This window comes from Moschus berezovskii, chromosome 6 (assembly GCF_049115385.1).
Source record: "Moschus berezovskii isolate FMDL1 chromosome 6, NW_MosBer_1.0, whole genome shotgun sequence".
NCBI classification, from domain to species: domain Eukaryota; kingdom Metazoa; phylum Chordata; class Mammalia; order Artiodactyla; family Moschidae; genus Moschus; species Moschus berezovskii.
The window spans coordinates 29817845-29834808 of NC_142465.1; the positions used below are offsets into that span (position 1 = coordinate 29817845).

Below are 16964 nucleotides of genomic sequence, written 5' to 3' on the forward strand. Positions count from 1 at the left end.
GTAAAATTAAGAAAGTAAAATGAGCCTCATTACAGGTCTGGCCCTGCCTGCTAGTAGCTGGAGAGGATCTGTCAGGCCCATCACTCCTGGATCCCTTTCATCTAATGCTGACTTCAAACGCAAAGGAGAAAATCCACATCGAATTGCTTTTCCGTATCTGTCATTCCCACCACGACCTCCGCTCTTTTGCTGAGTCCGCTTTCTCTCTTCCCTGCCCGCCCTTCCTTGAGACGGACGGCCCAGGGCCTCACTTGGTGACAATGCTGCGGTTTTTCCGGTGGCTCTCCGCTCCTGGTTTGTCCCTCTCAGGCTCTCCTTTTCTGGGAGTCTGCCTCTGCTTCATGGTTTTCTTGTTCTTGGCCTTGCTGATGGTAGTGGCACAGTGCTTCGGAAGAAGCTTTAGAAAGAAACACACGTGAACGGAAAAATGAGATCCCTTCCTCAAACTGCCGAGTAGCCCATCTGACAGTTACAAGCAGGTCCTTCCACTATTGCCTGTTCTTTGCTCGCTCTGCCTTTCTCTCTCTTTCCTTCCTGCATCTCTTTCTCTAGTGGGGGTTTACCTAGCATATGCTCATCTCTGTTCAGTTCAGTTCAGATGCTCAGTTGTGTCCAACTCTCTGCAACCCCATGAATCACAGCATGCCAGGCCTCCCTGTCCATCACCAACTCCCGGAATTCACTCAAACTCATGTCCATCGAGTCGGTGATGCCATCCAGCCATCTCATTCTCTGTCGTCCCCTTCTCCTCCTGCCCCTAATCCCTCCCAGCATCAGAGTCTTTTCCAGTGAGTCAACTCGTCGCATGAGGTGGCCAAAGTATTGGAGCTTCAGCTTTAGCATCAGTCCTTCCAACGAACACCCAGGATTGATCTCCTTTAGAATGGACTGGTTGGATCTCCTTGCAGACCAAGGGACTCTCAAGAGTCTTCTTCAGCACCACAGTTCAAAAGCATCAATTCTTTAGCGATCAGCTTTCTTCACAGTCCAACTCTCACATCCATACATGACCACGGGAAAACTATAGCCTAGTTTTCATTAAATATCTACTCGTGTTTAGCTTCAGAGTTTCAAGATGACAGTGTCCTTCAAGGACCAGATCATCAATTCCCCCATCCACTTCCTGAAAGTCTTTCCTAGTGGAGAAATTCCAGTAGAAAGAATCTAAGAGCTCCACTCAATTGTGCTTTCAGGGGTCTTCCAACCTAGGAAGATGGTCTGTTTTTTGCTAGTGTGGAACTACCATCTCACTTGCTATATTCCTCCATAGCCTGTCCCATGGATACGGAACACGGACAGATACCCACACTACCACAACCCTCCAAAGACTCAAAGTTCACAACCTGGCCAGCACTCTTTCCACTTCTTCTTTTTATATAATTGTATTTATTTATTTTTGGCTGTGCTGGGTCTTCGTTGCTGCACAGGCTTTTCTCTAGTTGTGGGGAGTGAGGGCTACTCTCTAGTTGTGGTCCTCAGGCTTCTCATTGTGGTGGCTTCTCTTATTGCAGAAAACAGGCTCTGGAGCACTCAGGCTTCAGTAGTTGTAGGGCATGGGCTCAGTAGTTGTGGCTCCCAGGCTCTAGAGCACAGGCTCAATAGTTGTGGTGCATGAGCTTAGCAGCTCTGAGGCATGTGGGATCTTGCCAGACCAGGGATTGAACCCATGTCTCCTGCATTGGCAGGCGGATTCTTTGCCACTGAGCCACCAGGGAAGCCCCCACTTCTCCTTTTTTTAAAAAATAAGATACTATATTTCTTGTTACTTAAACATCAATCCTGCATCTCTTCTCTTTAACAAGATACCCTCATTAGCCATACAGAAAATATAAGATAGAATTATATATTCAGATCTCTCCTTCAAGGTAATCACTCTGGAATTCTCTCCATTTAGTCCAATGACACTGAGTATGTGCAGAGCAAGTCTGGAAACTCCTCATTTAAAATTACTCTTACAATAGGATAATAGCCATGAGTAAGCTGGTTTTCTTACTTTATAGTCACAATTGGTTTTTTTTAAAGTTCAAGTTCCTACTATTTCCAAAAAAATCAGGTCTACCTTGATGGGCAAAGATGTGTCAACCTTGAAATTATGCAAAAGGGTCTGTGGGTAGATTCTGAAAGTGATTCTGAAAAATGTAACTCCATTAGTAATGCAACATCATTATTTATTCAAAATGACAACTTTGGAGGGGCCAACATTCATTTGCAAAAGTTTTGTTGTGTGTGAAAATAATATTCACATTGTGTTTTAGCCAACCCTGACCTAGCACTGAGAAAATATCTTTAACTATGTGCTTTTGCAGGTATAGTAGGTATTCAAGTCAAGGGACGAATATGCCCGTATTTGTACTTATTTACATATCTTCTTTGCATTAATTATTTAAATGTCTTTCAAACATGTATTTGTACTCCTTTTTCCCTTAAACTAGAATATTCCCCAAGGGCCAGAATTGTGTACCTTTCCATCCCAAAACCCCAGCACAGGCCTTCAGTTCAGTTCAGTTCAGTCGCTCAGTCGTGTCCAACTCTTTGCGACCCCATGAATCACAGCATGCCAGGCCTCCCTGTCCATCACCAACTCCCAGAGTTCACTCAAACTCATGTCCATCGAGTCGGTGATGCCATCCAGCCATCTCATTCTCTGCCGTCCCCGTCTCCTCCTGCCCCCAATCCCTCCCAGCATCAGAGTCTTTTCCAGTGAGTCAACTCATCCCATAAGGTGGCCAAAGTATTGGAGTTTCAGCTTTAGCATCAGTCCTTCCAATGAACACCCAGGATTGATCTCCTTTAGAATGGACTGGTTGGATCTCCTGGCACTCCAAGGGACTCTCAAGCCTTCAGTTCAGTTCAGTTCAGTCACTCAGTCGTGTCCGACTCTCTGCGACCCCATGAAACACAGCACGCCAGGCCTCCCTGTCCATCACCAACTCCCGGAGTTCACCCAAACTCATGACCATAGAGTCGGTGATGCCATCCAGCCATCTCATCCTCCGTCGTCCCCTTCTCCTCCTGCCCCCAACCTTTCCCAGCATCAGAGTCTTTTCCAGTGAGTCAACTCGTCGCATGAGGTGGCCAAAGTATAGTGCCCAATAAATACCAAATAATAGAGCAACTAACATCTATTGAGAATTACATACCAAATACTTAACATACTCTATTTCATTTCATCTTTATGCTACTTCTACTAAGAAACTATTTTTATCCACATTTTACATATGAGAAAATGGGAAGGTTGAGTAATAATATAACTGGGCATATGTACACACACACACACACACGCACACAACCCGACTCCCTTCCTACCAAAGTTGCTACAAAGCCTGACTCAAACCCAGGAAGCCTGGGTAGTCTAGGAAACCTGAAAGACTCCAGGGCAACAGCAGAATGAGTCCCTCATTTTCAAATGTTCTATAAATTTAGGTTGAGCTAATCATGACCAGGTGCTATGAGTCAGTCAAGGGAGGGGAGGGGAAAACAACAAAGACATAAAAGCAACCCTGAGGATAAACACAGAGGAGGTGCCTGAAAATGTTCAGATAGCTACAGATTAGGGTGCAGATGGACAGAAGAGTGAGACAAGACAGGTGATCTGGGGGCCGCTGTTCTAAGTATGTGTACACAGGGCAGAGAAAGGAGGAGAAGCAAATTAGAAAGTTAACTCATCTCTTGAAACTCTTCAGATGAAAGACCAGATTTTGTTGAAGTACAACTGTTCAAATAAGAGTATTTTTAGATACCTCTATCAAGTCCCAAGGGAGTAATGACTAAAGGGATGACACTAAGAAAAGAAGCCTGCCATAAACTCATGCATACAAAAGCCCTAGCCCTACCTGAAAGGCTTAGAGAACTCCGTGTTTGAGAAAACAGAGGTAGATAGAGAGGAAGGCATGGCGGAGCAGCAGAGGGGAGACTGAACAGAGAGAGGGCTGAGCCCACCTGCTCACTCAGGTTTCGCTGTTCAGCACAGATCTCCAGGACACAGTTGCTAGTCTGCTTGGCCAACTCTTCCAGGAAGGAGTTGCAGTGATGAAGGCCATGGTTCTTCAGGTGAGGGTACTGCGGGAAAGAGGACCCAAGGAAGAAAGTGGCATCACCAAGACAGCCATGTCTTCCACATGTTCTGACCCCAGCCTGAGCCACTCACTCCTACAGAAGAAGAAAATGAGACTCAGAGACAGGACACACTGCACATAAAGCTGGGACATTCAGGGACTTGGACCAGATATCTATGGGGCCAAAAGATACCCAGGTATCTATGTGTACCTTTTCTGGGGCCAAAATAAACCCCTGAAATTGTGTTTTGAGGGAATAATAATGAGATGTGGTTAGAGAGGTGACAGGGTTTGGAGTCCAGGACACTCACCTCCTCTGGGCACATCTCATGCGTGCAATGGACAAAGTGAGCACAGATCAGGGGGAAAGCAATGGCATAACGGAACATGGCAGGTTCCTCCAGGGTCACAGCAAACATCTTCTCGAAGGTACGGAGATGAAAGCTATGGAACAGACAAGGAGACTCAGGACCAGGGTTTAGGAGCTGGTTCCTCTGAGGTGGACAGAATATTGATTCTTTCGACAAAAGGTTTTTTTTAAACTTTTTACTTTGTATTGGAGCATAGCCAATTAACAATGTTGTGATAGTTTCAGGTGGACAGCGAAGAGACTCAGCCATACATATACATGTATCCATTCACCCCCAAACTCCCCTCCCTAAACAAATATTTACTGATACTCATCCCTCTCTCTTTAAATTCTCTACTCTTAAAGTAGAGAGAAAACCAAGAAACTCAAACCTTTCAGTCTTTTTTTAAACTGGATCCCAGGGCAGGTTAGTAATGTCTCCCCTTTTCTTGTACAAAATTGCTAATCCTTCCTCAGAACCTCTATATGATTTGGGCCCTGATTTAGAAGTCTCTCGACACTACTAATTCACATCCCTCCCAAAATTTGACACTCAGGCTCCAGAAAAATTTCTCATTAATTCCATGAGACTGATCTTTCCTCAATCCTGTATCCTCTCAACGGCATGCATATTTGCCATTATTATGTCTTTTTCACATGTGGGTATTATACCTTCCTAACGAATGAGATGGTTGGATGGCATCACTGACTCGATGTACATGAGTTTGAGTGAACTCTGGGAGTTGGTGATGGACAGGGAGGCCTGGCGTGCTGTGTTTCATGGGGTCGCAGAGAGTCGGACACGACTGAGCGACTGAATTGAACTGAACCATGCTAGAGCTGAAACTCCAATACTTTGGCCACCTCATGCGAAGAGTTGACTCACTGGAAAAGACTCTGATTCTGGGAGGGATTAGGGGCAGGAGGAGAAGGGGATGACAGAAAATGAGATGGCTGGATGGCATCACCGACTCAATGGACATGAGTTAGAGTGAACAGGGAGGCCTGGCGTGCTGTGATTCATGGAGTCGCAAAGAGTCGGACACGACTGAGTGACTGAACTGAACTGAACTGAAAAATGCAGAATGCAGACAGCAGAGCCAACATACTGAATTGTATGTTTGATTCCCCAAAGGGTAGAGTTATGCACAACAGTGGTCACTGAGTAAAGGCCAAATGATCCCTAAGTAAGACAAACTTATGTGCACTCTCTAAAGGCCCTGTTCCCCAGCCCTCCCAATTATTTTCAGTCATCTCCACTAAACTTCTACCTTTTCCATGTCTCTTTTAAATCACAAGGTCCAAAAAAAAATAAATGCTAAAGAGGTTTCCAAAGATAACAATGAAGAACAGACAATTGATGAATTATCCCAGTGAAAGCAAGACTGTGTGAAGTCCAACTGGCTTCCCTAAAGAAAGACAGCACAAAACGGAATCGGCTTCAAATTCCTACCACTTGATAACAGCTGGAATGAAGAAACTGTGGCGATGTAGCATCTGCCTCTAAGGAGATCTCAAAGAAAACAAGTCTTCCCAGTGTCTGGGGGAATTAAGAGTGCTCCACAGAGGCCAAACAAGAGATTAGGTCAATTGATAAAGAGCTCAGAACATACCAGAAAGTAGATAAATCAGAAGTTTCCACCAGCATATTCTCTACTGAGTCCAGCATTCGGGAGTGAAAGACAATGAGGTTCATCACCTTGGCTAAGTCTGGGTTCTCATGCAAGTGCAGGGGAGCCTTAGCCACACTGGTATATGCCTATGGTTGGAGGTGGGAAAAGGGGAGAGAAAAACAAGATAAATGAAAAAGACTCCCCAGTATTGGAACTACACTTTGGGATTTGTCCTGTCCAAGCAGCAGTTTTTATTCCACACAGCAGAACTTTGGAGTTAAAAAGAGGAGGAAGGGGAGTTTCCTGGTGGTTCAGTGACTCAGTGGTAACGAATCCATCTGCCAATACAGGAGACACAGGTTTGATCCCTGGTCTGGGAAGATTCCACATGCCGCACGCAGAACAACTAAGCCAATGCACCACAATTATTGAGCCTGTGCTCTAGAGCCTGGGCTTCCCTGGTGGCTCAGAGGGTAAAGCGTCTGCCTGCAATGCAGGAGACCTGGGTTCAATCCCTGGGTCAGGAAGATCCCCTGGAGAAGGAAATGGCAACGCACTCCAATATTCTTGCCTGGAAAATCCCATGGACAGAGAAGCCTGGTAGACTACAGTCCATGGGATCGCAAAGAGTCAGACACGACTGAGTGACTTCACTTTCTAGAGCCTGGGAACCACAACTACTGAAGCCCACGTGCCCAAGAACCCATGCTCTGCAACAAGAGAAGCCACTGCAGTGAGAAGCCCACACACCACAACTAGAGAAAAACCCATTCAGCAATGAAGATCCAACACAGCCAAAAAATAAAATAAATACAATTCTAAAAAAGAGGGGAGGGGGGTATTGTGAGGGAGGAAAAACCTTGAGAATGGGGGACCATTAGCAGAAACAGACCTACCTGTAGACGGAACCAGTCCAGTCTCAATCCAGAAAATTCAAATTTTTCTCCATTATCAACTGCAAGAGAAACAGAAGTTTAAAAGGAAATAATAAAACAGCACCTCTATCCAATTGCATGGAATGGAAGGTCCTTTTCAAAGTCATCTTGGCTACCCTCTGGCTCAAGAGACCCATATTTCTAGAGAAAATAATGTTCGCCTTCACTCTTTCTCCCCGACGACCCTCCAGTTACCTTGTTTGAGATTCAGAGAGGAGAGAATACTGACGAATGAGGACATTATGATGGACTCCTCCTCAGGACACACAGACAGGTTCTAAAAGAGAAGGTGGAGTCAAGGGGGCATAAGTTCCACCAGGAGAGAAACGAGGACCACAGGGCTTGGCCAGTGTATGAAGTGAGAAGGAACTGCCAAGTGTCACAAACGAAAAAGAGCCAAGTAAAACATGGCGGAAACTCCCTGAGTTCAATGCTAACATCCAACTGCCCTTTATTTCCTCTCCTGTTAGCATCACTTGGGAGGAAAATTACTAAGATTATTAGTCCTTTGTTAAATTTTTAACAAATGTAAAGGAGGAAATTGGGCTTTTGACACACAATCTACAGAGCATGGGATTCAGTCAAGGTGACCCCCAGAGAAAAATGACCAGGGATCACTCCCAAATTTCCAAAGTATCATCAATTAAACATACTTGAATGATGTCACTGAGCACAAGGGCATCAAATCTGGCCAGGTACTGAAGGTGGTACTGCTGAATCACCTTGATGTGTCTTCGGACCAGAGCCCTAACCTCCTCCAACAGGAAAAGCAGTTCTGCAATCCTCCTGCAAAGTCGAGGATGAGAACAGAGAGCAGTGTGAGACTGAAAGCCTGAGTCAAAGACAGTGACAACAGGGCAGAACCTGAGACCTCCCGAGGCCATCTGCTGCACCACTCCCCATCCCTTTTCCCAGTGCACCTAAAGTCAAGATTCTTAACTATGCCAAGAACTAACGAGTCAATGTAGTCCTCAGGCGTCTTCGTCTTGGTGACATTTTCTGCGTGGCGAACCAGCCAAGTAACTTCATCACGAATGAAGGACAGGGCCATGAAAGCAAAAAGGGCCTATGGAGGGGACAGAGACTATGAGAATTTTCAACTTTAGAAATGGATTTCAAAGCACAGAGAAAACTATTGTGAAAATGTGCTTATAGATACAACTGTGTAGCCACACCAACAACAGTGTCCAACATTAAACACAGAGACCCACAAAAAAAGCATCCTACGAGAAATCAGACCTATATATACGTTGACATTAGCTCACAATACCACCTTAACAAATTAAATTTTAGAAATATTTACTAGGTCTATACCACCTTATACCACCTTATCAAATTAAATTTTTAAAATATTTACTAGGTCAATACCAACTTATCAAATTAAATTTTAGGAATATTTACTAGGTATTTATGTGGTTTTTTTTTTTTAAAGTAAGTTCTGTCTTTAATTAGCTCACACTCAAATAGAGGATAAGACAAGTACACAAATAACTATACCATATGATACTATATGATAGTGCCCAAAAGAGAGCTACAACAAGTTTGGGAGTACTCCAAGAAGATTCCAGGGAAGCACCATATACACACAGAAACAGAACAAAACACTTAGAAATGCAAAAACTCAGGAATGCCAAATCATGCTCCCCTTCCTCTCTTTCTCTTGCCTTGGGACCCAGTAGTCCTGGTTCATCGGTTAACACAGTCTCCAGCTCCTTCACAGCTATTCGCAAAAACTGGCGCCGTTGAGAGTGAAACTGGCCACTGAGGAAAGAAAGCAGAAGCTAGAGAATACTGTCTCTCCTACCCTCAAAAATCCTCCAAACACAGAGCAGAAGAGATCTACCTTTAGGAAGGGGTGTCAGCCAGGAGGAAGGTTCAAGGCCACAGTTAGACTCAGTAAGGAAACAAGACCCTGTGGGGCAACAGCGAGTTCTTGGGTTGAGACAATAAATCTGTACAGAAATAGGGGTGGCTTGAGTGACAGCAAAGGTCAGGAGAGATATCTACTCCATCCCCTCTGGAAGAGCTCTTTCTTTGCCTTTACCTGTTTGCAATTGCATGTTCCTTGCTTTCCTTTATGTCGGCCACTCGCTTGCCATACCTGAAAATTGACACAAGCACAGAAGAGTTGGCCACACTTCTGGTTAGAGTTCTCGTCCCACCTTCCCAGTCCCTGGAGATTCCAAACTACAGTCTGCAGGAAGCATGGACTCACCATCAGGATCTTTCTAAACACTACTTTTAACCCCAGCCTACTAATAAGAGACTCATGTCACTTCAGTTCAGTCAGTTCAGTCATTCAGTCGTGTCCAGCTCTTTGTGATCCCATGAACTGCAGCACGCCAGGCCTCCCTGTCCATCACCAACTGCCGGAGTCCACCCAAACCCAAGTCCATTGAGTCAGTGATGCCATCCAACCATCTCATCCCCTCTCCTCATCCCCTCTCTGTCGTCCCCTTCTCCTCCTGCCCTCAATCATTCCCAGCATCAGGTTCTTTTCAAATAAGTCAGCTCTTTGCATCAGGCAGCCAAAATACTGGAGTTTCAGCTTCAACATTAGTCCTTCCAATGAACACCCAGGACTGATCTCCTTTAGGATGGACTGGTTGGATCTCCTTGCAGTCCAAGGGACTCTCAAGAGTCTTCTCCAACACCACAGTTCAAAAGCATCAATTCTTGGGTGCTCAGCCTTCTTTATAGTCCAACTCTCACATCCATACATGACTACTGGAAAAATCATAGCCTTGACTAGACGGACCTTCGCTGGCAAACTAAGGTCTCTGCTTTTTAATATGCTGTCTAGGTTGGTCATGACTTTCCTTCCAAGGAGCAAGTGTCTTTTAATTTCATGGCTGCAGTCACCATCTGCAGTGATTTTGGAGCCCTGAAAAATAAAGTCAGCCACTGTTTCCCCATCTATTTGCCATGAAATGATGGGACCAGATGCCATGACCTTAGTTTTCTGAATGTTGAGCTTTAAGCCAACTTTTCCACTCTCCTCTTTCACTTTCATCAAGAGGCTCTTTTGTTCTTCCTCACTTTCTGCCATAAGGGTGGTATCATCTGCATATCTGAGGTTATTGATATTTCTCCCAGCAATCTTGATTCCACTTTGTGCTTCATCAAGCCCAGAATTTTTCATGATGTACTCTGCATATAAGTTAAATAAGCAGGGTGACAATATACAGGTTTGATGTACTCCTTTTCCTATTTGGAACCAGTCTGTTGTTCCATGTCCAGTTCTAACTTTTGCTTCCTGACTTGCATACAGGTTTCTCAAGAGGCAGGTCAGGTCTGGTATTCCCATCTCATTCAGAATTTTACACAGTTTATTGTGATCCACACAGTCAAAGGCTTTGGCATAGTCATGTCACTTAAAGATTATCCAGTTCTCATCATTATTTTGCAGATGAAGAAAATAATACCTAGGAAAGAAAAATGGCTTGCCCAAGGTCACATAGGGTTTAAATGAGGAAGCTGAGAATAGATTTCTTGTCCTGTGCTCCTGCCTTAACACCTTCAGGCCAAAGGACTCTTCCAGGTTTGAAGGCAATACAAAGAAGCAGTGCATCAACATGACACAGGCCCTGCTCTCAAGTAAAAGTAGTTATTCCAGCTGGGTCCCCTTCCCACCTCCTCTTAGAATTTAACTTCATCAACTGTTCTTTTGTCATTGTAATCCCCACTCTCCCCACTGGTTTATTCTCTTCTCCCAACATGTCTCCCTAAGAATTAGGACCTTCGACTGACCCTGACCATCTACTGAACTCTGCCCATTCCTCTTATACCACCAACATCCTCCAGAGACACCTTTATTCTTTTTCACCTCACCTTTCACTGACCCTTGAAGTCCATATGACCTCAGACAGTAAACAAATTGCTCTCTCTAAGGTCACCATCAACTTCTGAATCACCAAATTCAATGGCCTTTTCATTGTTCTTTGTTTATCTGCAATATCTGACTCTCTTGACCATCTTTTTCTCTACTAGTGACCCATGCTCAAACCACACCACTTTAGGCTCTGTGCTCTCTATGTCCCTTAGATCTGTCTTCTCTTGTTCTGCATCTGTTGCCTCCATGTTAGTCGAATTTATAATCTTTCATTTCTCTTCTCCAGACCACCTCATTATTGAGCTTAGCACAGAATCAAAGAAATGCAGAGTAGGAAATTATATTAATCAAATAAGGATTCAACTCCACAGCATTCCTGGTGGGCAGTTATTTCATCCTCTACCTGGTACAATGGAAGGCAAGAGGATTGAGTCAAAAAAATCTGGAATGATTTCTTAACTCCATCTCCTAGTAACTGAGTGACATTGAGATGGAGCCTCCATTTTCTCATTTATAAAAGAAGATACTGGGACTTCCCTGGCAGTCGAGTGGTTAAGACTTCGTCCTCCTGCAGAGTCTAGGTGCAGGTTCAATCCCTGGTCAGGGAACTAAGATCCTATATGCCGTGTGGCATGGCCAGAAATAAAGAAGGAAAATATTAATATATATGCCTGAGTATAAGTAATATGAAGACCAAACTAGATCATTTATGTCAAAGAATTCCCTAAACAATAAATCTTACATGTTACTGTTGTTCTTAATGATGGGAAACTAAATACCCTTCAAACATCCCTTCCATTCCCTAGAAGCAGGAATCATTAGAAAGTTTTTCTGCATATCAGTATCAATTCAATTTACCTCCTGTAACTTCTAATTATTAATCTTAGATTTACTCTCTCAAATCTTGCAATGAATTTTTAATGATAATACTCAGTTGTTGAAAGTATGAGGAATAAGTATTCTCATAGACTGTTGATAATATATCTATTTGGAGGACAATTTGGCAAGAGGTATTAAAATTTGAAATATGCACATCCTGTAAGCCAGCAAATCCACTTCTAAGAATTTACCCTATAGAAATGTTCACAAAGATACATGTCTAAAGGTACTCATTACAACAGTATTTGTAAAGGCTTTTTAAAAAGTGGGGGAGGAGTACAGTTCAAATGTCCATCAACAGTGGATTGGATTAAAAAATTATGTTACAACCACATAAGGAAGTGCTATTTGACTCTTAAAAAGAATAAGTGTCTATAGACTGATATGCAAAGATATACAAAATATAGTAAGTTTTTTTAAAAAACTTCACAATATAATGTAGAATGTGGATCCATTGCTTTTTATCAATTGCTTATATAAGGCTAAAAATAAACATACCCCTCTACATGTTCATATATACACACAAGCATCTAGAGGACATGCACCAAAATATTTGGGGACATGAGACTGTAGTCAACTTCCTCTTGGTAGTTTTTACATTTCTGGTGTTAGTTTTGCAACTACAAAGATAATAACAGTATTCAACCCCTTCCTTAATCCCTTACCTCCTACTCATTATAACCCTGTCTCTATTCTTCCCTTCAAGGTCAAACTTCTTAAAAGAGTTACTTACTAAATTCCTTATCTCCTATTTGGTCCTAAACTCACTGCAATCCAGGTTTTGACCTCAGTACTCAATTGAAGTTATCCGTATGCAGGTCAGGAAGCAACAGAGAACTGGATAAGAAACAACAGACTGGTTCCAAATCTGGAAAGGAGTACGTCAAGGCTGTATATTGTCACCCTGCTTATTTAACTTATATGCAGAGTACATCATGAGAAACGCTGGGCTGGATGAAGCACAAGCTGGAATCAAGATTACCAGGAGAAATATCAAAAACCTCAGACATGCAGATGACACGACCCTTATGACAGAAAGCGAAGAAGACCTAGAGCCTCTTGAAAGTGAAAGAGGAGAGTGGAAAAGTTGGCTTAAAGCTCAACATTCAAAAAACTAAGATCATGGCATTTAGTCCTACCACTTCATGCCAAATAGATGGAGAAACAATGGAAACAGTGACAGACTTCATTTTTGGGGGCTCTAAAATCACTGCAGATGGTGATTGCAGTCATGAAATTAAAAGACACTTGCTCCTTGGAAGAAAAGTTACGACCACCTAGACAGCATATTAAAAAGCAGAGATATTACTTTGCCAGCAAAGGTCCATCTTGTCAAAGCTATGGTTTTTCCAGTAGTCATGTATGGATGTGAGAGTTGGACTATAAAGAAAGCTGAGCACCCAAGAATTGATGCTTTTGAACTGTGGTGCTGGAGGATACTCTTGAGAGTCCCTTGGACTGCAAGGAGATCCAACCAGTCTACCCTAAAGGAAATCAGTCCTGAATATTCATTGGAAGGACTGACGCTGAAGCTGAAACTCCAATATTTTGGCCACCTGATGAGAAGAGCCAACTCATTGGAAACGACACTGATGCTGGGAGAGATTGAAGGCAGGAGTAGAAGGGGATGACAGAGGATGAGATGGTTGGATGGCATCATCAATGTGATTGACATGAGTTTAAGTAGGCTCCAGGAGTTGGTGATGAACAGGGAGGCCTGGCACGCTGCAGTCCATGAGGTTGCAAAGAGTCGGACACGACTGAGCAACTGAACTGAACTGAACAAGAAGGGGACTAAGACCATCTTTACAAATAAATTAAATAAACTTTTTCCAGTCCTCATTTTATTTGACCTCTCAGTACTGTCAAACATAGATAACCAGTCCTTTCTTCTTGACATGTCTTCTTCCCTTGCCTCTGTTATTCCTCTCACTGATTTCTCTGCCTCTGCTGGCCCTTACATTTCAATGTCTCAGAGGTTCTATCCCAGTCTTTTCTCACTTCACACATTCGCCATGAGTAATCTCACCTACTCCCGTGGCTTTGATCACCATTTTGCCAAACTTAATCTGAATCAAAATCTCCCTCCTAAATTCTACAACCAAAAGGTTGTTGTAACATACAACCAAAAGGTCTAACATACGTCTATCTTCAACGTTCTGCAAATACTTCAAATTCAAACTGCTCAAAACTGAATTCACAACCTTTTCCCACAAACTAGCTTTTATCATATGTTCTCTATCTTAAGGAATGCCAAGTATCCATTCCAGAAACCTTGACTTCATCCTCAGTTTCTCCTAATTCACTTCATTAATCTCTGCCTCTAGTTTTTTCCATCTGACTTCTTTTCTTCCCTGCAGCCAGAGTGACTTTTTCTAAAAGGTAAATATGGTTGTATCACTGCCCTGTTTAAAAATCATTCAATGACTCCCTATCCCTTTTAGAATAGATGGCAGGGCATCCAAGGCCCCAACTTACCTCCCCAAGTTTGTCTTGACAACTTTTTCATTTCTGTAACCAGAGCTACATGAATTTCTTAGAAAATGCTATGCTCCCTCTTGCCTCGAAACCTTGACAGTTTCTCTGCCTAAAGTATCTTTCTCTGCCTTAAGCAACTTCCCTGCCTTTCCATCCATGCCCCCAAAACTACTACACACACATACACACACACACACTTCACTTGTTTAATTCTTCAGGTCTGTCTCCAGGTTTTGCTGGATCCTCCAAGGCCAATTTAAAGCAGTTTGTGTTTATACATCATAATCCCTTATTATATCACAATAGTTTATCTATTTTTCACTAATTTGCAAGCTCTTTGAGAGCAGAGATTCTTTGTTTAAAAAGCACATAGATTGCATTACAACATACCAAGCACTTTTCTTCATGCTTTATAAATAGTTACTCTTTCATTGCTCTTAACAACCCTAGGAGGTAGGTCATAGGGAAGTACTATCATCATTTATAGATAAATTGAGGCCCGGCATAGAGAAGTTAAGTAACTTGCCCAAGATCACATAGTCAGTCAGTGGCAGAGCTGGAATTCAAAGTCAGGTAATCTGGTTTCAGGGTCCATGATCTTAACCTCTATGCTACTTATTAGTTACTCTATCTAGTGAAGTACTTAGTAAATAGTATGTATTCAATAAATATTTCTTTGATAATTAGAACTATTCCTTAATACCTATATTCGGGACACTCATGGAGACTAGAAAAGGATGTTCAGTTCAGTTCAGTTCAGTCGCTCAGTCGTGTCCGACTCTCCGCGACCCCATGAATCACAGCAAGCCAGGCCTCCCTGTCCATCACCAACTCCCGGAGTTCACTCAAACTCATGTCCACAGAGTCGGTGATGCCATCCAGCCATCTCATTCTCGGTCGTCCCCTTCTCCTCCTGCCCCCAACCTTTCCCAGCATCAGAGTCTTTTCCAGTGAGTCAACTCGTCGCATGAGGTGGCCAAAGTATGGCAGTTTCAGCATTAGCATCAGTCCTTCCAATGAACACCCAGGATTGATCTCCCTTAGAATGGACTGGTTGGATCTCCTTGCAGTCCAAGGGACTCTCAAGAGTCTTCTCCAACACCACAGTTCAAAAGCATCAATTCTTCGGCGATCAGCTTTCTTCACAGTCCAACTCTCACATCTATACATGACCACGGGAAAAACCATAGCCTTGACTAGACGGATCTTTGTTGGCAAAGTAATGTCTCTGCTTTTCAATATATTATCAAGGTTGGTCATAACTTTCCTTCCAAGGAGTAAGCGTCTTTTAATTTCATGGCTGCAATCACCATCCGCAGTGATTTTGGAGCCCAAAAAAATAAAGTCTGACACTGTTTCCACTGTTTTTCCATCTATTTCCCATGAAGTGATGGGACCAGATGCCATGATCTTTGTTTTCTGAATGTTGAGCTTCAAGCCAAACTTTTCACTCTCCTCTTTCACTTTCATCAAGAGGCTTTTGAGTTCGTCTTCACTTTCTGCCATAAGGGTAGTGTCATCTGCATATCTGAGATTATTGATATTTCTCCCAGCAATCTTGATTCCAGCTTGTGCTTCTTCCAGCCCAGCGTTCCTCATGATGTACTCTGCATATAAGTTAAATAAGCAAGGCGACAATATACAGCCTTGACGCACTCCTTTTCCTATTTGGAACCAGTCTGTTGTTCCATGTACAGTTCTGACTGTTGCTTCCTGACCTACATACAGGTTTGTTAGGAGGGGCTAAAAATCCCCAAAGATTAGCTTGGCTCTCAGGTCTCACCCTTTCAAACTGCTAAACAGGTCCTCGGTGACTTTGTGCACCTGGAGCACATCCTCCCGGATGAGGGTGACGTACAGGGAGCCCTGCAGACATAGCTTCCACAGTTTCTGGCAGTCGGCATTGGAGTTGAGGCACCCATGACAAAGAAGAAACCCAACTGCAGGTGGGGAAAACAGTACAAAGGAAGACTTTTAGGACTTGATCTCCATGTAACATGCTGCTAGGTCTAGTCCCACCTCAACCCATAGAAAACTTACTGACAATCCAACGCTCCATCACTTCCACAGACAGGTACTCACAGGCCATCTATGAGAAGGGAGGCAGAGATGGTTTAACAGCTATCTAACTTGGTCTAAAGACTAAGGCGGTCAAGACAAGGGCAAGCGAGCTAGAATTTGAGTATCAAACACAGCTCTTCTTTTACCAGCCTGGATCAGGATACTTTGATAAACCAATACCTGGGAAAACATGCCTACAAAGGAGGTGCGGCACTAGAAGTAAATTGAGGGGGAATATATTTGAGAGGGGAAAGGAACTTACGCTAGAAGTCAGGACAAACCAATGGTTTGACAGAACTTCTCTTCAACAGTTCAGGAGAGTAATACTCAAAATCTTACGACTTCCCCCTCCCTTGGATTCTTTCACCAGGTAAAATATAAATCATTTGTCTGGTGCTTCCCATACATCTTGTACCATCAGTTCTATTTTTATAACCACATGGCCTATCTTCCCACTAGATGAGAAATTCTTTGCAGCAAGGACCTTGGGCTGATAGTAATTGAATAAAAACATTTGTTGATTAATTGACATCTATGCTCAAGTTCCTGCTGGGCTACCTAGGTGCCTAATGACTCAGTTTCATCCATTCATTCATTCTGTGAATATTTATTAACTTTCTTATATGGGTAGCCACATCCTAATCCTGATCCAAAGAAAAGCTTCAACCTAACCATGATTTTTTTAGCCACATAAGGTGATCAACACAGAAGCATATCCTAGCAGAGGGCGAAAGCACTCTTAGGGCTGATATTTCCTGAAAA

The 16964-nt window shown here is 43.1% G+C and overlaps 1 protein-coding gene across 1 annotated transcript in view; it reads right to left on the reverse strand.

The window, feature by feature from the left end:
* NCKAP1L (NCK associated protein 1 like) overlaps positions 1-16964 on the reverse strand; it is a 48805-nt gene that overhangs the window by 22882 nt on the left and 8959 nt on the right. The window contains exons 8-19 of the mRNA XM_055395705.2: positions 16182-16230; positions 15925-16081; positions 8997-9053; positions 8617-8713; positions 7909-8018; positions 7606-7738; positions 7148-7229; positions 6914-6972; positions 6018-6163; positions 4367-4499; positions 3940-4059; positions 252-397 (exon numbers count right to left, since the gene is read on the reverse strand). Coding sequence (XP_055251680.1) covers positions 252-397; positions 3940-4059; positions 4367-4499; positions 6018-6163; positions 6914-6972; positions 7148-7229; positions 7606-7738; positions 7909-8018; positions 8617-8713; positions 8997-9053; positions 15925-16081; positions 16182-16230 — 1289 coding nt within the window. The remainder of the gene's footprint in view (positions 1-251; positions 398-3939; positions 4060-4366; positions 4500-6017; positions 6164-6913; positions 6973-7147; positions 7230-7605; positions 7739-7908; positions 8019-8616; positions 8714-8996; positions 9054-15924; positions 16082-16181; positions 16231-16964) is intronic.